Below are 22784 nucleotides of genomic sequence, written 5' to 3' on the forward strand. Positions count from 1 at the left end.
GTGGGGGGCGCCGTCCAGGGAAAGGCAGACTCCGCTGGGACCGTTCCGGCTGGAGGGAGCCCAGAAGGTGATGCTAACGCTCCGGAGCGGACTCCCGGGCGGCTCGCGGTCGCCGGCGGCGCAGCGACCCTTGGGCACTCCCGGGGACCTAGCGCCAGCGGCGGGTTGGCTCCCGGCGGGGATGCCGCGGAGAAAGGCACTCAGGGCCAGAGCTCCCACCCCAGAGGTGTCTGCAGGGACCGGCCGGCCGCCTTCGCTGGAGCCACTTTGGGGCCCAGAAGTCCCGTTAACAGCATCTCTCGCGCCGCCCCAGGCAGGATGCCCAGGATGGGCAACCCCCACGTGGGTCCAGGAGTCTAGCCTCTCCCGGGACCCGCCCTAGACCAGGCAGGAATCGGGCCGGGGTCTTCCCGGGCTCGGGACCCTCCGATGTCCCGCTGTCCCCAAGGAATGGAGCTCCGGGAGCGTCTCCGCTCCCGTTCCCGCGCTCAGCCCGCCTTTCATCCTGCCGGGCCCCTGGGCCTTACCTCGCTCCGGGTTCGGAGCTGAAAGTGGTGTCTGGTCCCAAATTCAAGTGGTGAAACTGCGAGGTCGAGGTGGGAAAGAGGAACTTTATAGAGCTTGAAAGACTTTCTGGGGGCGGGCCGGGGCGGGCTGCCCCGCCCAGGGGGGTGGGGGTGCTGCGAGGGGCTGGGCTAACGTCGGAGGCCAAAGCTGCCGACCAGCAGGGTAGGAGTGTTGGGGCACACCGGCAACTTCGGGGACCCCCGGGGCCTTGGGTTTGGGCGAGCGCCCGCAACAAAGTCTATTCCCCGCGAAGGACTGGGCGCGAGGCGACGACTACACCCGGCCCACGATCTGCCCTTAAGCAACTAATCACACAGCTCCTTGGACCAGTGCAACGTGAAGAGGGCGGGAAGTGGGGTGCCTGTAGAAACGGAAATCTCAATTCCTGGAGCTAGAGTGTCGGTCTGGAAGCCCGGTTTTCAGAGCACTTACCAAAGTTGAGAACTTGCTTATTCAAAAGACGTGGGGGGAAGGGGGGGAGGGGAGCTGGGGGGGGGGGAGGTGGTGGAGAGGGGACCCCTAAGCGACTTCACCAACACCTCTGAGATGTTTAGAAAATATTGCACTCTTAAAAAAGTTAAAAAGGAAATGGCCCAAGTCCCCTGAGCATATAAACTGGTTCAGATACCAATGCTCCCTGGAAGTGAGGACGGACATCTCTCACATACTTTGGATAAGCTATCAGGAGAGACAGGTCCTTGAAAAAAGGACATAATGCACAGTAGAGGGTCCGTGAAAATGAGGAAGACCCTCCACACAATGGACCGAGGCAGTGGCTGCAACAATGGGCTTACACATAACCATCGTGAGGATGATGCAGGACAGAGCAATGTTCCCATGTGATGTACATAGGGTCACCATGATCTTCACCGAATGGATGGTGATAACCTAATAACAATACATGCTTAGAAATCCTGATAGTAGTTTGCTGCTATTAAATTGACGACTTGAGGTGACTCAGATAATATGAAGCCCCTCTAAAAGTTTCAATTACGGTAACATGAAAGAGTTGGGAGGAGTCACGAAATGTCTTAAGTGCTTAAACAGTAAGACCTCTGAGAACTTCAATTCACTTTACCAGGACACAGATTTAACCTCAACTTGGGAAAAAGCAATTTGTTTTTAGAATATGTGTGCCTAAAGCAGGAACCATATTTAAGTAGATGTAGGATTTTATTTATGTAATGTTCTCAGATGATCTCAATATAAAAATCAACACCCCGTCACCCCCCCAAACAGAACTTTCACTCTATGATACTCATTTGAGGACCGTGAAAGGAGGTCTTCGGATGCTCTGAGCATATTGATGGAGCATTTTCAGGTACACTGTCAGATCATGGGTTTCTATATGATTTTAGACAACCACCATTCCAGGTCAACCTGCAATTTTTGCAGAACTTTTGATTTCACTTATTTCCCCGTTTTTCTTTTTAGGTCGTGCTCATATATTGGGTCAATTTCTCTTCCCAAAGAACGTCATTATGGTAGAACAAAACAGGCAGTGAGGCAGAACGGCAAGCTTTTCCTAAAACTCATAGTCCTTCTCAGAAATCAACAGGATGCCATATTTTTATTTTACCCCAGTAAGTTTTCCATGATCAGACACTATGCAGTAAATAACATTGTTTTATTCAAAGAATATTCTAGCCACAACCTGTTTTTCTTCCTGTCATTTCCTTTTAAGGATTCATTTCTTAAAAAAAAAAAAACTTTTTGAGCACCCACTCCTAGTCAGGAAATGTTCTAGGCATTTGTGGGGGGGGGCGGTTGGGGGGCTGCACATCAGTGAACAAGCAAAGATTATCACCTCCATGCTGGGCTTCACGTGAAAAGTGAATCCCCTACCCTACACATGTACATAAACATACCACAGATGGCTAAGGTAAAAACTGGTACATTCGAGCTTTTTGCACTTTCAGCCACACGTGCTCTGCTCCAAGTTTAGTCAGTTTCAACATTTCCCCCCTTCATCCACACCCTCAAACCCTGCGCATCTGACCCTGCTACATCGGAGTAGGAAACTTTCTACACTGTACAGGTCTACCTTGTTCTGAAATGTGACTGCTAATCTTCAACGCCATCTTCTGGCTTACTTGTCATTTTGATCCACTAATAGAAGTTACCTCTTCCTCTTTTGTATGACGAGGTGAATGCAAATAATAAAATATTTTAACCACTAAGTCTCTTTGTGCCTTAGTAGTACCTCTAGGAAGGAAGTGACCAGTTAGGTGATGCCAATTTAGTCACAGGTTAAACTAAAAATGACAGGAGTTTTTAGAGTTGAAGATCCCACCACACATTCCCAAACGCTCGAGAAAATCAAAGTATTTCTCTGTAAGAGACTATGTGCATATTTATCTTCAAAGAACACATGTTGCAAAATGAAAAACAGAAAAACGGCCAGTTCTACGTCTCCTCCAGACAAAGGCTAAAAAGATTGTATTCTAAAATCAGGTCTGTGTGTTGGTGGAGCCTTATCTGAATGAATTTTCTTTTATAAAAGTTTTATTGACATATAATTCACATATCAAACAATTTAATATTGAAGTATGTTCAAGAGTTCCCTTCAATCACTGCTATCGAGTTCATTACATCTCATAGCAATTCTATAGGTGGAATCGCGCCTGTGGGTTTCTGAGACAGTAACCCTTTAGGGACTAGAAAGCCTCATCTTGCTCCCATTCAGAGTCTGGTACTGGTTTCCTTGCAGCTGGCAGCCCAACATGCAACCAGTACACCACCAGGGGTCCTGTGGGAACCCTAAAGACTCACCACTGTTGAGGCAATGCTGACTCATAATGACCCCTGTGGGTTTCCAAGACTGTAACTGTTTATGTGAGTAGAAAGCCCAGTCTGTCTCCTGTGGAGCTGCTTGTGGTTTTGAACTGCCGACCATGCTTAACTACTACACCACCAGGCCTCTGTGTCATAACCCTAAGAAACTGCTCATCTAGTGTTTAGTATATTCTGCTATTTCTTGGATTGAAGTTCTTTTTATTTCCTTCTGTGTAGTTGCTTTTGTTGTCGTTTTACTTGAATGGTTTTCTTTACATGAAACTCAGCATAGGTAAACCTATAGAGACAGCAACTAAATTAATAGTCATAACCTTAAGAAACTATTAATCTCGTTTCTATCCTATAGATTTACCTATCCTGAGTTTCATGAAGAAAATCATTCAAATAACAAAAAGGAAAAAGACAGCAACCACAATAGCATAAAGCACAGAAGAACCTCAATCCAAAATACAGCAGAATGGACTAAAAAGTAGAATACATTGTAAGTATTTAAACGGAAAAAAACAGATACTAAAATTTACCCTAACTATATCTTCAGTGATCTACATTCTGATGCACTCTGTCTGGGGTCAAACCTATTCATGTCCTTGGTCAATGGACCTAGGGAATTCATTAGAAATGTAGTCCATATGGGGAATCTGTAAATGAGATTTGGGCTTTCACTGAAAACCAGGTGCTCAGAATTTAATCTTTGATACAGTTTCCTCCTCAGATGTTGAATTGCATGGTTAATTCTTTGATTATACTGTTGGTGTGCTTTTTCTGTATAGACTTACCTGACACCTCACTTTGATTGAAGTATTTTAATTTTCAATTCACATTTATTATAAACAGATAGTAAGAAAGCTGAATTCACTGAAATTCAAATCAATCTTTCTAAATAGTACATTAACAAACAAGAAAAATATATTAGAAAACCTCTACTAGACACACACCCAATTGAACCCTTGATGTTTTGTTTAAATCATTTTATTGGGGGCTCGTACAGCTCTTATCACAATCCACACATCCATCCACTGTGTCAAACACATCTGTACATATGTTGCCATCATTATTTTCAAAACATTTTCTTTCTACTTGAGCCCTTGGTATCAGCTCCTCATTTCCCCCCTTCACTCTCCCACCCTCCCTACCTATGAGTCCTTGATAATTTATAAATTATTATTATTTTTTCATGTCTTACACTGACCAATGTCTTCCTTCACCCACTTTTCTGTTGTCCATCCTCCTGGGAGGGAGTTATAGGTAGATCATTGTGATTAAACCCTTACTTTATATGTAATAATTTCTCACTAATTCATTCTTAAAAGAGAGGGGAGCTGAAATAAATATGTCATCTAACACTGTCCAGCTATCTGCATATTAGTTACTGACTTTCGCCATCATGTCCCTATAGGACCAAACAAACAAGCCCACTGTCTAGCCCATTCGGCCCCATAGTGACCCCATTCAGGGTTTCTGAGACTAAGTATCTCACGGCAGCAGACAGCCTCATCTTTCTTCCATGAGCAGAGTGGTTTGAGGCACGGACCTTGCAGTTAGCAGGCCAACGCTTAGGTGACATCATCCCAGGCTCTTCTTTGTAGGACAGAGAGTTGCTTCTCTTAGTGATTGAATGCTCAGTTTGGGGGTCAAATCCAAGAGTCCATTGGTAAATTATGTCATCACAGTTTTGCCTTCCTATATAGGGAGAGTAATGGTTGTCCCTGACTTCGAGCTGTGTTTCGATAATACAATGATGCTTCCCAAATGAGTGGTACACAAAGAGTGTTCGACAAATCAAAACCCCTATCACTTACAAAGTACTTCAACTATTGAAGGAAGCTCCACCAAAGTTTATCTCACTTGATCCCCAAACCAAGTATGGCCTGCAGATGAGATAGGCACAATTGACCAGATAAAGTGAGAGAGAGGAATCGGAGATGAATTGAGGTTAAAAAGGTAAACCCAAAAACACAATTCTGACCAAGTTTTTTGCCCCTAATATAAAAGTCATTTAGCTACCTATTTAAATGAATATTTCATAATCAACTGCTGAGTGCAGGCCTATTAGTTGGGAGATAGCATTTTAATTACAACTCGGGCATTCACTGGTTCATTCAACTTGCATAGGACTATCTTCCCTGACACCATTCTCCCCACCTGCAAGTGGAGGTTGGGAGCTTCCAAGAGTAAATAATTATGTTTTCTCCTTTTGGGTCTAACTTGGAACAATTAATGGAACCACAGTGGTCTTTTTGGTTACTGTGTACTAAGAGCAAGAAAAGATGAATTAAAAAAAAAAACCCACCGGCCCAACCACTGATCTTCACTTAATACTTCTGCACATAGTTAAATTCATTTTGAGTAAATTGGAGGAAACTGATTGCTGCTTATCAGCCGAAGAGTATATGAGCTTCTTATATTTGAGGAAGTATGATAGGCGTTAGAATAAAATGCTCTGAAAAATGAAGCTATAGCTTAAATGTCCTCTGCACACCGAATTTAAAGGATTCAAGTTGAGCGTCCATTTTAACATTTTAAATTCTCAGTTAATATCAAGATGACACACATAACTGTTTTGTTTTTTCCATATGGAACTGTATTTAATTTTCTCATTTAATTTGCAGGATCGAATTTCTAAAATAAAAGTTTATTCCTATTTTGTCATTCAGAACCTTTATAGCTCTAGGCTTTTCATTTAGGTCTTTGACCACCTTGAGTTCATTTTGTACATGGCGTGTCATATGGGTCTGGCTCCATGTGTCTACAGACGTAAACCCTATTTGTCCAGCATCATTTGTTGAAGAGACTATCTCGTGCCCATTTAATGTTCTTGGACAAACTTTTAAGATGCCAGATGCTATCTTTCTGATAGCCAGACACCCCTTCATTTCTTCACCACACTTTGCTATCACACCCATATCTCCAGTGATCCTTTCTTGAAGGTAAATATTGAGTGGGGCTGCATCGTGAGAAGTTACAGTTGAGTGTGAGCTAAAAATTCATCCATATATTTAAGGCATATATATACATGTATACATACATATAAGGCATATATACACATATATACAAACATACATACACATACATACATATATATGCCTTAAATATATAGATGATCTAAGGATATATATCCACTATATACATAAAATTCCACTTTAGTGGCAGCATTATCAGTTTTTTTAGGGATACAATAAATGACTTCCATGGGGCCATGGAATAATTTCAGTTAATGATTCTAATAATAGTATCATTAAACTGGCCACTGGTATAAAAATTAGAATATTATTGAGATAGGGGGAATATTAGTTTATGGGGAAGCTTTTGGGACTAAATTACATTCCATTACACATCTTATAACTTTTAACCTAAGATAGATCAAAGACCTAAAGTAATTGAATCTTGTTTAAGAAAACAATGAGGGTTAGACACAGACCAGGATTTTGTTGAGAATCTTGCATCTATGTTCATGGGGTGTATTGCTCTTTAGTTTTTTATCTTAGTAGTGTCTGTGCCTGGTTTTGATATCAGGGTATGCGTGCTTCGTAGAATGAGTATGGGAGTTTGCTGTACATTTTTTTTCTATATTCTGGAATAGTTAGTATAAACTTGGTGCCAACTTCTCTCTGAATACTTGGTAGAATTCTGAGTGCAGCCATTGGACCTGGGATTTTGTTGTTGTTGTTGTTGACCTGGGTTATTTTGGTTGGAATTCTTTTAGTGGCCTGATTTATTTCCCTTTTGTTATTGGTTTGTTAAGATTTTCTACCTCAGGCTGCATTAATTTGGGTAGATAGTGCATTTCTAGAAATTTGTCCATTTCATCTAGCTTTTCAAATTTGGAGTACAGTCTTTTATAGTAATTTGGCTTTTTAAATTTTTTCATAGAATTTGTTGAGATATCACCCCTTTCATTTCTTAAACTTGATATTTGCATCTTCGCTCTGTTCCTTTGCTTTACATTTGCCAGCGGTTTGTCAATTTTGTTAATCATTTCAAAGAGCCTTGTTCATTTTTTGCCTTGCCTGGTTTATTCTTTCTGTTTTTCCAATTCATTTATTTCAGTTATAATCTTTATGATTCTTTTCTCTTGGTAATTGAAGGTGTATTATGTTGATCAGAGAACAAATAAAGTGACAGGAACAATCCCTAACACATTCCAGAAAATGGACTTAACACAGAGACAAAAATATGTGTTAAACACGATCAAAGAAATGAGACAACACGGGGCATAAGCCAAAGAAAATCAGAAAACAATGTATGAACAAGAGAATATCAATATATAGAACGTATAGGAAAGGAGCCAAGCAGAAATATCAAAGATGTAAAGTATAGTAACTAAAATAAAGTATTTCTTAGAAGGGGCTTACCATCAGATTTTCCACAGACAGGGAAAAAGCCAGGGAACTTAAAGATAGACAATCAAAGTTATCCAGTCTGAGTAGCAAAGAGAAAAGAATGAAGAAAAATAAACAGACTTCGGGAATGCTGCATGCTTTCAAGCAGGTCTTTACACATATTATTGGAGTCCAAGAGGTTAGCAGAAAGGAAAAGGCCCAAGAATCATATTTCAAGAAAAAAAATTGTCAAAAATTCCTCAAATTTGAAAAACATAAATCTTTACATGAATTCAAGAATTCAAAAACATTTTAAGTGAGATTAAGCCAAAGCTATCAATACTGTGACACATTGCAATCAAACTGTTGAAAGCCAAAGTCAGAATCCAGAAAACAAGAGGGAAATGATCTGCCACACAAAGAACTTTTCAATCAGATTAAGAGTTGATTTCTCATCCAAAATGATAGAGTGGAATCACTTATTTTAAAGTGCTGAGAGAAAAACAAAACACAACCTGGCAACAAGAATCCTCGTTGCTAAACTCCTTTTAAAATGAAGGAGAAACTAAAATACTCCCAGGTAAGTAAAGTCTGAAGGAGTTTTCTACCACTTGGCTTGCCCTGTGGATAGTATTGAGAAGAAGGGGTAATTCCAGAACACTGCACCATGTTCATGAGGAACCTGTCCATAAACCAAGAGGCAGTCGTTTGACTAAAGCAAGAACAACGTCATGAGTTAAACTCCAGAAAGGTGTGCACCTGCTCACTATATATTTTAAAGTTGTATGCTGTGCAAATAATCTGAGAAACTGGACTATATGAAGAAGATTGTGACACCAGAATTGGAGGGAGGCTTATTCACAACCTTTGACATGCAGGTGACACAACCTTGCTTGCTGGAAGTGAGGAGGACATGCAGCACTTGATGCAATAAAAGGATTGCAGTCTTCAATATGGATTGCAACTCAATGTAAAGAAAGCCAAAATCCTTACAACTGGACCAAGAGGTCGGATCACGATAAATAGAGAAAAGATTGAAGTGGTCAAGCATTTCATCTTGCTTGGATCCACAGTCAATACACATAAAAGCAACAGTCAAGAGATCAAACAATGCTTTGCATTAGGTAAATTTGCTGCACAAGACCTCTTAAATGTTGAAGAGCAAGGATGCTACTTTGAGAAATAAGGTGCACCTGCCCCATAGCATGGTATTTTGAATAGCCTTGTATGTGTGTGAAGGAGGGGCATTGAATAGGGAAAATGGATGAAGAATCAGTGCATTTGAATTATGATGCTGGTGAAAAATGTTGAAAGTTCCAGGGATGGCCAAAAGAAGAAACACATCTGTCTTGGCAGAAGTACAGCCAGAATGTTCCTTCAACGTGAGAATGGTGAGTCTTCAACTTACATACTTTGGACATATTCTCTGAAGAGACAAGTCCCTGGAAAAGGACTTGATGCTTGGTGATGTAGAAGGGTAATGACAAAGAGAAAGACGAGATGGATTGACACAGTGGCTGTAACATTGGGCTCAAATCTAACCATTGTTTGAATGGCAAAGAACCAAGTGGTGGTTTATTTTGTTGTACATAGGGCTGCTATGAGTCAGGACCGACTTGGAAGCACCTAAAACAATAGCAGAGTTGTCTTACAAGAAATGCTAATGAGATTCCTTCATGTGGAAATTAAGAGATTCTTAATTTCCAAAGTCATAAAAATAAAAACCTCTAGTAAAGGTAAATGTATGGGCAAATATAAAAGCAGCTCACTGTTGTATTTTTGGCTTGTAACTCCACTCTTTGTTTCTTATGTGATGTAAAAGACAAATACATAAACTGTAATTATTGATTTGCTTCCCCAACGTCCCCCCCACCCCATGTCCCTCTGGAACCATCAATCCTGTTGGTTTCTCCTTGGGCTCGCTTCATATATAGATAGGCAAAATAACAGTAACATAGACAAAACAAAAAGAACACAAAAGATCAAATAAAAAGATAAAACGAACAAACCAAAGTATACATAATTCCAGGTCTGTCCACTGACCTTTATGACTATTTCCCCGCTGGTCCTGGGGGTTCTGGGAACTGCCCCTCCTAGCCTGAAGTCTATTTTGGGGGCTCCTTGGGGGTTTTGTGGTTTTGCTTTGCTCCTGTTGATGTGTTGATAAAAGCTGATGGTGCCCAACTATCAAAAGATATAGCATCTGGGATCTTAAAGGCTTGGAGTTACACAAGTGGCTATTTAGCAGAGAAGCAACAAGCCCACATGGAAGAAGCACACCAGCCTGTGTGGTCAAGAGGTTCAACAGGATCATGTAACAGGCATTAAGAAGACCCAAAACAAAACAAACAAAACAAAAAATGCGGGGGGACAGAGCAGAGACCCCAAACCTATCTGTGGACAATAGAATATCCCCTCACAGAAGGGTCACAAGAAAGGGATGAGTCAACCAGGGCATAATATAACACCAATGAAACATATAATATCCCGCTGGTTCTTTGAGGCTTTCTCACCCACCCCACTATCACGATCCCAGGCCTGCCTTTCAGTTTTGGCTAGACTGGAGCACGTACATTGGTACAGAGCTTATGGCACATGGAATCCAGGTCAGATAAACCTCTCAGGAACAGAATTAGGAGTAGTGATACTAGGAGGGTAGGGGGAAGGTGGAAAGAAGAGGGGAGGAAGGGGGAATCTATCGCAATGATCAACGCATACCCCCCACCCCCAAGGGGAGGAACAACAAAAATGTGGTTGAAAGGAGACAGTGGTCAGTGTAAGATATGAAAATAATAATAATAATTTATAGTTTATCAATGGATCACGAAGGTGGGAGCGGGGAGAAAGGGAAAAGAGGAGCTGATACCAAAGGCTCATAAAGAAAGTAAATGTTTAGAAAATGATGATGGCAACATATGTACAAATATGCTTGATACAACTGATGCATGAATTGTTATAAGAGCTGAAGGAGCCCCCCAAAATTATCTTAAAAATATTTAAGAGTGGGAAAGTATATTCCTAAAAGGAGTTAGGATGGCAATATTAATAGCAGACAAAATAGACTTTTAGTAAAAAACTCTTATAAGAGACAAAGATATTATATGTTGATAACAGGATCAAATCATCAAGAATATATAACAATTATAGGCATGTTTATTCACCACACAACAGAGTCCCAAAATATATGAAGCAAACAAAATTGAGGGGATAGACAGTTTTATATAATAATTATTATACATTTTGATACACACTTTGAATAATGAATAACAATGAAACAGAAGCTCAATTAAAAAAAATACTGCGAACATTATATAATAGATTTAAGAGATATAGATCATTTCACTCAACAATAACAGAATACACATTTTTGTTGTTTGTTTTTTGCAATAAAATTAATTTTTATTTGTGTTTAGTAATTCATCAGAATGTTTAATATCTGTATTATTTTGATAAGGGACATATGAAGAGATTTTTTTTAATTTTTTCCCCCCTCTAAAACCACTTTATTGGGAGCTAATAGTTATAATATCATTCCATAGTTCAATCACAACAAGTCGTATTATACAATGCTACCACAATTTCAAAATACTCTCTTCCTTCTTAAACTCTTTGACATCAGCTCACCTTTACCTCCCCTTTCCCACTGTACCGCCCCCCCAAAAAACTTTCTTTAGTTCCCTATGGATATTCTTCAGCATATAACATATATGAGGGCACACAACAAATATTAATTATGTTTAAGATTAAAATTACATATACCATCTTCTGAGACCACAGCATGAAGAAAAAAGAACCTAACAACTTAAGGAAAAATGGGGAACTTGACAAAGATGTGAAAGAGTTAGACCATACTACTATGAAACAGCCATGGGCCAGGGAAGAAATCATAGAGAAATTAAAACATATTTAGAAATACATAACAACTAAAGCACAGCACCCTAAAACTTACAGAATTCATCAAATACGGTGCTCAGAGGAACTTTTGTCAATGTCTGCATCAAATAAGATAAAATATCTCAAATCAATTATCTTGTGAAACTAGAAAAGGAAGTGCAAATTAAACCGAAAAAAAGGAAGGAGACGCTACTGACGGCACAGAGCTTCTTACACTGTGGTTGGAGACCGCCGACGGGCTTGCATACCGAATGTGGGGATGTCGACAAATTGGCAACAGTAAAGGGTTTCTAAGCATGCAACGATCAAAAACAAATTCATAACCAAACGTGTAATGAATCCGAGGTGTTTCTAGCAGTGTTTGCCCCTTGTACTGCTCAAGTTCACTGCAGCCTTGTTTCTGAACACCCAACATGCGCTCCTAGTCACTACAACAGACTTCTCTCTAGTCAGGACCTCCGTCGTAACTCTCAGATTTATATTTAACTTATTAATTTTCGCTTCCATCTGTATTCCCCATCAACCACTGCTATCAAGTCCATTCTGACAGAAACAGAACTTGTTATACTTTTTTCTTCTTGAGACCTTTTAGACAGATTATTTTTATGCCGTCCCCTATAGAGAGACATATAAATATCAAAGACAGCTTTACATGAAATTACTGACATTGCCGGCATTGTGAAGCGCGCCATGGTGTGTGACCGTATGACAGGAGCGCGTGCGGTGCGTTGAGAACCACGCGGTAGTGACATCGGCAGTGTCAATTAAACCAAGTCTGACCTTATAAAGATCAGTGAACTGCTTGTTCTGGCCTGAGGGTCCTTCTTGGTCTGGGCGTTTTCCAATCAGCCCACGGCTTGCTAAATTTCCCTAAATTCACCCGTGTACCCAGCAAGCCTGGAGTCTCAGTCGGGCTGGGGGGACATTCTCAGTCCTTTCTCTTCTGTGAAAATGTTTCCAAGTTGACCTGCATGTCTCTCCCCAGCACTCTCTAGGTTCAAGAGAGTACAAGAGCTGATTTGTGCTCAACCTGTGGCAAATGTAATGACGTTCACGTCATTAAGAAGTCCAAGAGCCTTCTCTGAGCCTCCACCTATCTTTTCTGAGGCTGCTGGCAGGAGCTGGTAGCGCACACACATCTGTGAAATGTTTCTGCGTGGTTTGGCGGGAGGTCAAGAGCCAGTGTGCACTGGCTTTGGGAGAGTGTCTGTAGCCCCTGACAGCACGCCTCCCGACCTAAACTCCCCCTGCCCCAGTTTCTGCAACAGTTCCTGCCTGTGGTGTGTCACAGGAGAGTTTTTAGAAATTTGATTATTGTTATTGAAAAATATCAGTAAAATTAACTAACCTTTAGCTAGACTCAGAAAGAAAAATAAAAGTGAAAATATGCAAATAACTAAAATAAGAAATGAAAGTGGGAATATTACTACATACCTCAGAAATGTTATATATATATATATCACTATGAACAATTGTTTGCCAACAGTTAGATTACCTGGAGTAGGCAAAGTTCTAGAAAGAGACCAATTACTTACACTGACTAAGAAGAAATTGAAATTTTCAACAGACCTCTAATAAACAAAAAGATTGTCCGAGTAATACAGACCAGAGGTTTCACTGGTGAATTCTCCCAGACATTTAAGATAGAAATTACACCAATACTTCTTAAACTTTCTCCCAAAAACAGAAGGAGAAGAAACATGTCCAAGTCATTCTGTGAAGCCAACATTACTTGACACCAAAGTCAAGTAAAGGCAATGGAAGCAAAAAAAAAAAAAAAAATCAATATTCCTTGTGACTATATGAGACCATATGTGACTATATGAGATACAATTATCCTCCACAAAACATCAGAAAACTAAATCAAAGAATACATTTAAAATATTATACAATACAACCTGGTGTTTTTATAAAAAAAAAAAAAGCAAGATCAATCCACATAAAAACATCAATCAATGTAATAAACAACACCAATAGAATTGTGGAACAAAAAACAAAGATAATCATCTCAACTGATGGAGAGAAAAAAAATACTAGCTAAAATTTACCACCCTCTCAGGACAGAAAAAACACTGAGCACTAGGAAGAGGAGGGGGGTTCCCCAACCTGGTAAAGGGATTTATTAAAACACTGAAAACGTTCTCTCTGCCATCAACAACAGCACAAGGGTATCAGCTTCCCGTAGCAATCAACTTTACACTCGATATCCCAGCCAGATTAGCTAGATCAGAAAAAGACACAAAGTCATTTTAAATCGGAAGGCGAGAGATAAAATTGATCTCTATTTTCACATGACATAATTCCTACATAGGTAGAAAATTATGATAATTATACAAGGAAGATGTTAGCGCTAATAAATGAATTCATCAAAGTTACAGGGCATGTGATCTACACATACAAAAATCATCTATGTTTCTATGCACTAGTAATGAAAAAATCTGAAAAGGAAATAAAGATAGCATTGAAATTTATAGCAGCATCTAAAATAATGAAATAACGTTCCTCACTTCCATTGAGTTGATTTGAGTTCAGAGCAACCCAATAAATGCTTTCCAGGACTATAAACCTTTGCAGACACAGATAACATCATCTTTCGGGCTCAGAACAGCTGGTGAGTTTGAACTACCAACATCGCATCTAGCAAGCCAAAGCCTCACCCATAGTGCCATGGGGGCTCCTGAGGAATAAAATTAATCAAGGATGTGAAAGACTTGTACACTGCTAGCAACAAATATTGCTGGGTGGAAAAATCAAAGACCTAAATAGATAGAAACATATCTAATGCTCATGGATTAGAAGACCTAATGTTGTTGAAATGGCAGAACTACCCAAAGGTCTATGGTTTCAGCACAATACCAATCGAAATGCCAACTTCATGTCTTCTCTGTAGGAAAATTAAAGCTAATCCTCAAACTCATTTGGAATTAAACCAAAGAGTCAAACTCACTGCCATGGAGTCAATGCCGACACGTAGAGATCCTACAAGACGGGGTAGAACTGGCCCTGTGGGTTTCTGAGATGGTGACTCCTCACCAGAGTAGAACATCCTTTCTTTCTTTGCAGACAGCTTGGTGGTTTGAACTGTCAGTCTTGCAATGAGCAGTGTAACTCATAACAACTACACCACCAGGGCTCTTTTTGGAATTAGAAGTGGCTCTAAATCTATAAAACAATCTTTTAAAAAAAGAGAGAGATTAAAGTAGAAGGATTCACACTTCTGGTTTCAAAACTTAGCACAGTATTTAAAAATATACTAAGAATAAACATGGATTAATGGAATATAATTGAATATATGGGAAAAAATGGTGCATCAATTCCAATTGATCTTCTTTAAGTGGGTCAAGTCCATTTCATGGAGAAATGATCGTATCATTGATAGATGGTGACAAGATGGCTGAATTTCTACATAAAAATATATAAATAATAAGCTAGGTCCTATCCCACACTCTATCTGAAAATTAACTTAAAGTGGATCAGTGATCTAAATGTAAGTTCTAAAATAATAATTTTCATCTGGCCTCTAAATTTTAAAGGAATTTTAGAAGACGAATATTAATGAGCAAATTACAGCCCTTACTGCTATAACTGGTCATGGAATCACAGTTGACACTCATTCGGTTTCTATTCTAGAATCCCCTCACCTTTACGTAGCCACTCTGATGAGTTACTGGCTAATTTGGTGGCAAGACTTCGTCCTCCATTCCTGAGGAGGTTGAACCATTGGTCTTTATGCCTCCTTGGCCCAAGTTACTGTATTTCCATTTATCATTTATCATCAAAACTATGTAAGCATGAGGCAGTGGGTCAAGTGCTTGCCAAACATACTCTTTCCCACTTCATTGTATAACAGCAGCTAACTTCTGCAGATCAGGGTCAAGATGGAAACTTCTCAATCAAAATTATAAACCTGGCTTGAGCTGTTAAAAACCTTGCCCGTTGATCCCCCCTCGATGCATGTTAGGTCCGATCTGGTTTTCACCATTTTCTGTGTTTACTTTTGTTTGTTCATTTGTTTGTTTGTTCATATTGGGTGATTTTTGCCATTGGGGATGGCCCTCTTGGATTTTTGTTACATGTTTTTCTGTTTTACAGTATACTCAACCAAGTCAGGATTGATGAACCTATAGGGACAGCAAGTAGAATAAGGATTTCTCAGGGGTGGAGTGGGGGTGGGTGGGGTAGGGGTAGGCAGTAACAGGAAGCTGATGGCAAGAAGGAAGGAAAAGAATGTTTTGAGATTGATTGTGGTACCAATTGTACAATACTGCTTAATGTGATTGAACGATGGAGTGATATGATATCTGTATTAACTCCCAATAAAATGGTTTAAAAAAATAGATGGAAACTTCTCTTCTTACCTGCTCATTTCTGTTCTCAAGGCCTTCATAGAGTTCAAAGGCTCTCTTGTTGTGTCTCGTAGAGGAATAGTTCTATGATTTTGCCGAGCACAGATATAAAGATGTGAATTCCAGATTTCCATGACTGGGATCCTGGAGTGACAATATACTACTGTGCATATGAAACTTTTTATAAATCACCCTACAGAAATTATCTTTCTCTTCCAAACTTAATGTTTTCCTTATTTCTGCAAAATCATCACTGAAAGTCAGCCTTTTAAATAAACCACATACAAATCTGTTCATTTCTGTCCACCGAATTCAGTTCTCTGTTTCAATTTGGTATTTTCTATTAATTGTAAAATGGAGCCAACTTATATAGAAGATAAGGCATGGGAGTGACTTATCTTTGTAAAAAAAATTAATTAAACTTCATTGGGAGAAATGTTTTGTTTTTATCTTGATCTTTCAGTCTGTCACTGTAGTCCCTGATGATTCTTACAGGGCACACTTGAGCATGTTCATATAGGGTCAACTGTATAAAACTCTTGGAAGGTTGTGGCAGTTACATAATCTCCTGTCAACTTGGGAAGGGATGGAGTCTAGCCTGTCAATCAGGCCATAGCAAATGAGGCCCACGTGTGGACATGGCCTTCCTGAGGATTCTGGGTGCCCCTGTATTCCTCCCTGGGGGTAGGACATTCTCTCTGTTTCGTCTTCCTGATGACAAGACACATGGAGCTACGCTAGAGCCCTAGGGATGGAGGAGTCACGTAGAGACTCCTGCCAGCACTGAGATGCTTCCACTGCCATTGGATCTACAAGACTTTCCACCCACTGGCCTGTGATCATCTTGCATTTGACATCATTGTGTGCACTGTGTGAGTCTGTAGAAGAAGTTATGGACTAGTATCAAACATATGGGCAAATATCAGACTTATGGGCTAATATAAAACATATGGACTTGATCTGGACTGGGCTGGGATGTTTTCTTAATTTAGAATTACTCTTTGATACAAAGCTCTTTCTTATGCACACATGTCTATGAATTTGTTTCTCTGGTCAACCCAGACTAACACAAGTTTTAAAAATGTTAAATTTTATAAATTTGCTATTTATATGATAACTTCTTAATATATAAATAAAAAATACTCTTTTGGGGTAATTTTGTTATTATTTCTTAGCTTCTTTTTGTAGCACCTGTAACAAAAGGCCTTTATTACATTAGCCTTTACTGGTTTCAACTTTATAAATAAAAAATATTAATTATATATGTGTATAGTTGCCAATTATGTCAATGTTTCTTCCCAATGAAAATCAAGTTTTAGGTCTATCAGTAAAACTAAGTTCCAAGACGTGCTAATTTTCATACCCACATTACAATATCCAGTGGATGAGTGTGCTATTTATTTAATTTATTGCATCAACCCTTTGACTATTTTTCAGATAAAAATTGCTCTTGAATATTTTCTGTACAGAACTCAGTGATTTCAACATTATCCTTGGCTCCTGATCATCTTTGACTAGGCTAGACAAATCGTGCTGAATTTCCTTACCAAAACTACACTTGTCATACTGTAACAGAAACTACGGGCAATTACATGTCAGAAAAACAATTGAGAATTCTCAGAGAATGACTCTGAATATATGAAAGAGATTTCTATTTAGAAATGCAAACTGAAACAAGAATGAGCTATCACCCCAATCATCATTCTACATTACTTTCATGATCACCATTAAAGTGTGGCAATTGTGCCAACTTTCATACCCAGGGGCTTCTATTCCCTCCCTGGCCCTCTACGTCACCAAACATGATGCCCTCCTCCAATACTTTTTTTAAACCACTTTATTGGGTGGGAGCTAATACAGATATCAGATCATTCCATAGTTCAGTAACATCAAGAAGTATTGTACAATTGCTCCCACAATCAGTTCCATATGTTCTCTTCTTTCTTAAACTCCTTGATAGCAGCTCACCTTTGCCCCATCACCCCCACACTGTATGCACCATGAACCCTTGACCAACTTGCTCTCCTTGTAGGTTCCTCAGTCCTGGTTTCATATACCGATCCTCCTCCAATACAATGATCTGTCCAAAGAAAGTTAGACAATGTTCTGGAGTGATCCACGTAGCTTCAATGGACTGATCTTCAGAAGTAGATTGCTAGACTTTAGTTCTTAGTCTTAATTTGAAACCTGTTTACCATATGGGACCCTGCTAGTATTTTAAACACTGGAGGCAGAGCTGGGGTCAACTCCTTGCTAATGGTATTTAATTTTCCACCATTGGAAGTCTCCTGGTAGAAGAAATCCTTATAAGTCCTCATTAAAAGGCAACTACCTCAAAGAGGACAAAATTTGAGCCCAGCAGACTTGATCAGACTAGAGCTCTGCTGAGGAAAATGGGGCATTTGGGGGTTTGATTGTGGGACAAGGGTCAGGAAGAGCAGAAGTGTGGGGTACTGATGAGTTGGGACAACATAGGGAACTTGTCAACTGACATTAGGCTGTTCATCCGAAAAGACCCAAAAGGAGAGAAGACGGAGAACAGCAATGGCTGCCTGGCCACTTTGCTGACTTGAAGTTTTGCTGGAGATTAGGAAAAGGTTTTACGTGTGTGTGTGTGCTTGCATATGGATATCCAACAGGATTCTATATTAGAAAAGAAGCACATCGGCATGTCCCCTTGAGCACTATGCAAAAAGTACTCATTATAATGGAGCTATGATTCAGCTAAACTTGATTTGAGTATATTTAGGAAGGACGAAGTATGAACAGAAGGCTCACTTGACTCTAATTTTCACCATGTGAATCTACTAGCCTAAATCTATCAATAGGAATCTCCTTGTGGCTAAGTTGTTGCTGTTGCTGTTTGTTGTTGTCAGGTGTCACGGGGTCAATTCAGACGAACCCCCATCCAGCCATGCACCATCCTCACCATTGGTGTCATGTTTGAGCCCATTGTGAGGGCTCTGTGTCAATCCATCTTGTCCAAGGCCTTCCTCTTTTTCATGAGTCTTCTATTTTACCCAGCATGATATCCTTCTTCAGGGACTGGCCTCTCTTGACTCAGTATTCGAGGCAAAGTCTCACCATCCTTGCTTCTAAGGAGCATTCTGGATCTACTTCTTCCAAGAAAGATTTGCTTGTTCTTTTGGCAGTTCATGGTACTTTCAATGTTTTTCTGCAGCACCATAATGCTAATGCACCAATTCTGTCTTCCTTATTCAATGTCTAACCTTCACAAGCATTTGAAACAATTAAAATACCATGTCTTGCCCCTGCTTGATAACACTTTAAATGGCTCAGCTAGTTAAGATTTATTGTGCCAACCTGGCCGATGAACACATGTGGGGTTAATTGAAGGGAGGAGAGCTAAATGGTTCAGTGAGCCTCGCCTTTCAAGTTCTCAGGTCTCTTGCTTTGTGACGGTCGGACCAGGGTGCAGCTGCCTTAGCCCCCTGCTTCAGCTGGCAAGGCTCACTTCCTGCAAGACATCCCTGAGGAGAAACTGCATGGACCTATCCTGATGCAGCCCTGGGTGCTGCAGCAGCCGTGTGGAGACGCTTGCCAGAGCTGAGATGCTTACACGTTCACTGATTCGGCTTTCCTCCTGCAGTCAGCATCATAGTGTGTGTTTTGTGAGATGGAGGAGGATATTTTGGATTGGTGTGGGACATATGGGCTAATGTTGGACTTGTGGGCTTGGGCAGCACTGGGTTGGGATGTTTTCTTGACATGAACTTACCCTTTATATCAAACTCTCTCTTATACATATGAGTTTCTGTGGATTTGTTTCTCTAAAATACCCAGACTAACACAAGAGCTTTAGTGCAGCGGCTTTACCTAATATAGTGCATCATTTGATCTCTTGCCTGCTGCCTCCGTGAGCATTGATTGTGGACCCAAACAAGATGAAATCCTTGAGATTTCCGTCTTTTCTCTGTAAGAATATCATACATGAAGAAAGTGAAGTCATTTACAAAATTAGGAAAGAAAGAAAACATGCACACAGATTTTCCTATTATTCACGTCTCCCATTACATTTGTGTAACACACTGGTTAAAATGAACAAACCAATATCTCTATATTATTATTAACCAGAGTTCATATTTTACACTCTTGCTTTGTCCTATGGGTTTTAGCAACTGCAGCATGCCATATGCTCACATTTATAATATCATACATGAGATTTGGATTTAGATTAAATTGGCTTTATAGATCAAATCGGAAAGAATTTACATCTTGGTAAGATGATCATTGCATGAATCTCTCTTCATTTATTTAGATCTTCTTTGCTTTCTCTCATCAGAGCTTTAGTTTTCTTCATACATATATTGTTAGATTTTTATCTAAATATTTCAGGGTTTTATTGATACTGATGTTAATGATGTGACTGAGTTTTTAATTTCAAATCCTAAGTGTTCATTTCTGGTCTATAGGATTATTTTGGTGCTCTATTTATTGTTGTTGTTTGCAAATCTATGGTGATAAAATATGCTCAACAACAACAAAAAAAACACATCATCTCAACAATTTCTACGTAACGATTTAATAACATTGATGACATTCTTTAATTAGGGCAACCATTCTCACTATCCTTTTCAGAATCATTCCACCACCATGAACATAAATTCAATACCCTCTAAGCCAGTAGTTGTCAACCTTCCTAATGCTGCGACCCTTTAATACAGTTCCTCATGTTGTGGTGACCCCCAACCATAAATTTGTTTTCGTTGCTACTTCATCAGTGTAATTTTGTAATGAATCAGGCGACCCCTGTGAAAGGGTCATTCAACCCCCAAAGGGGTCGCAACCCACAGGTTGAGGGCCCTGCTCTACGTGAACGTTTCCCCCTCCTTCCTACCCCTGGTAAGCCCTGATAATCTTTGATTTCTATGTATTTGCTTATTTCGTACTGACATAAGTAAGAGAATGTAATATGCCTCCTTTTGCAACTGCCTTATTTCCCTCAGCATGCTTTCCAGGTCCATCCATGCTGTGTATGCACCAGAGCTTGATTTCTCTTAACAGCCGAGCAGGAGTCCATTGTGTGTGTGGAACATTTGTTGAGCCCTTCATCTCTTGATGGATGTTTTGTCTTACTCCTGCCTTTTCACTACTGTGAAACACCTGGTACAAAGGTTTCTGCTTGCGTTTCCGTCTTCTCTTCTACCCGGTGTATTTACAGGATTAGGATTTCTGGGCCCATCTAATAGTTCTATATTCCACTTTTTGAGGAACTGCCAAACTGTTTACCATAGTGGCTCTACCCGATTTCACATTTCTGCCAGCGATGGATAACGAATGGTTATAGTTTCTCTACAACTTGGCCAACACAGGTTGTTCTCTGTTTTTGTTTTAACCATTATCATTCTAATAGGTGCAACAGGTTCCCATTAAAGCTTTGATTTGTATTTCTCTAACGTCTGACAATTTCAGCCTGTTTTCATGTTAGTTTGCCATTTGAATATCCTCTTTGGTGAAGTATCTGTTCAAGTCTTCTACCCATTGTTCATTAGTTTATCTTTTTGTTGTAGAAAAAAATACATATGTATGTATGATGGAGGAGTCCTGGTGGAGTAGTGGTTACACTTTGCTCTGCGATCTGCAGGGTTGGCTGTTCAAAACCCTCTGCACCTCCGTGGGAGAAAGACTGGGCTTTCTACTCCAGTAAACAGTTACAGGCTCAGAAATCCTCAGGGGATTCCTATGAGTCAGATTGACTCAATGGCAGTGCGTTTTAAAAGTTATTATTGAATTTCGAGCCAAGCTTCGCCTGGAATTCAGGTGCCCCGTGCTGAGCTCTGAGATGTTCATAGTGTTTCTCATGGCGCCTCCACTAAACTGCAGCATCGTCGCTGTGTCCCAAAATCTGGGCATCAGCAAGAACGGAAACCGACCCTGGCCCATACTCAGGATTGAACTCCAGTATTTGCAGAGAATGACCCCGACCACTCCCTCTTCAGTGGCAGGTAAACAGAATTTGGTGATGATGGGTAGGAAGACCTGGTTCTCCATTCCTGAGAAGAATAGATCTTTGAAAGATAGAATTAATTTAGTTCTCAGTAGAGAACTCATGGAAACCCCACAAGGAGCTCATTTTCTTGCCAAAAGTCTGGATGGGGCCTTAAAACTCATTGAGCAACCAGAATGAGGAAATAAAGCTGATATGGTTTGGCTCATAAGAGGCACTTCTGTTTACAAGAAAGCCCAGGACCAACCAAGTCATGTTAGACTGTTGGTGACATGGAGCATGCAGGAATTTGAAAATGACACATTCTTTCCTGAAATTGATTTAGAGAAATACAAACTTCTCCCAGAATACCCAGGTGTTCTTCCTGATGTCCAGGAAGAAAAAGGCATTAAGTTCAAATTTGAAGTACATGAAAAGAATCACTAATATGAAGGCATTTTCTCACTTACGTCAAGTAGCTCTTGAAAGAATGAAGTATTTTAACATCAGGAAAAGTGATTTTTATTTTTTAATTTTGCTTTTCCTTTATTAGTCCTGAGTAGACTATATCACATACCACTTGTGAAACATTTCTTGCTCTAACTATATAAACGCGTCTCCCTCATGGTCCAGGGTTGGGTCTACGCCTGCCCATGCTAACATACTGCCCAGACAGCCATATGTGAGGGTCCCTGACAAGGTGTGTTGAAATGAGGGCCCATAGAGGTAAGAGGTAGACAGATGCAACAAAGTGGTGCAAATCCATTGCGCACAGCACTACAGTTTCTAATTCAAATGAAAATTTTATCAAATTTAAAGCCTATATCAGATTTCTGGTAAAAATTCTGTTCCCTCAGACCAGGGGATCAATGAGCTGAGAACTCTGGTTATTCAGTAAAGATGGTGAAAGGCAGG

At 40.0% G+C, this 22784-nt stretch overlaps 1 protein-coding gene across 1 annotated transcript; it reads left to right on the forward strand.

Annotated features, from left to right (window-relative positions):
• The first annotated feature begins 21743 nt into the window (after nt 1-21743).
• Nucleotides 21744-22070, forward strand: LOC101663236 (dihydrofolate reductase-like). Its single transcript, XM_045298287.1, has one exon. The coding sequence runs from the start codon at nt 21744-21746 to the stop codon at nt 22068-22070; it is 327 nt and encodes a 108-aa protein (XP_045154222.1).
• Nucleotides 22071-22784: the final 714 nt, after the last annotated feature.

Source organism: Echinops telfairi, unplaced genomic scaffold (genome assembly GCF_000313985.2).
Source record: "Echinops telfairi isolate 266 unplaced genomic scaffold, ASM31398v2 ScPeMD7_7424;HRSCAF=8462, whole genome shotgun sequence".
In the NCBI taxonomy this organism is placed as follows: domain Eukaryota; kingdom Metazoa; phylum Chordata; class Mammalia; order Afrosoricida; family Tenrecidae; genus Echinops; species Echinops telfairi.

Coding starts and splice junctions, on each gene's coding strand:
- LOC101663236 (XM_045298287.1), top strand. CDS start 21,744: ATGGCGCCTCCACTAAACTGCAGCATCGTCGCTGTGTCCCAAAATCTG.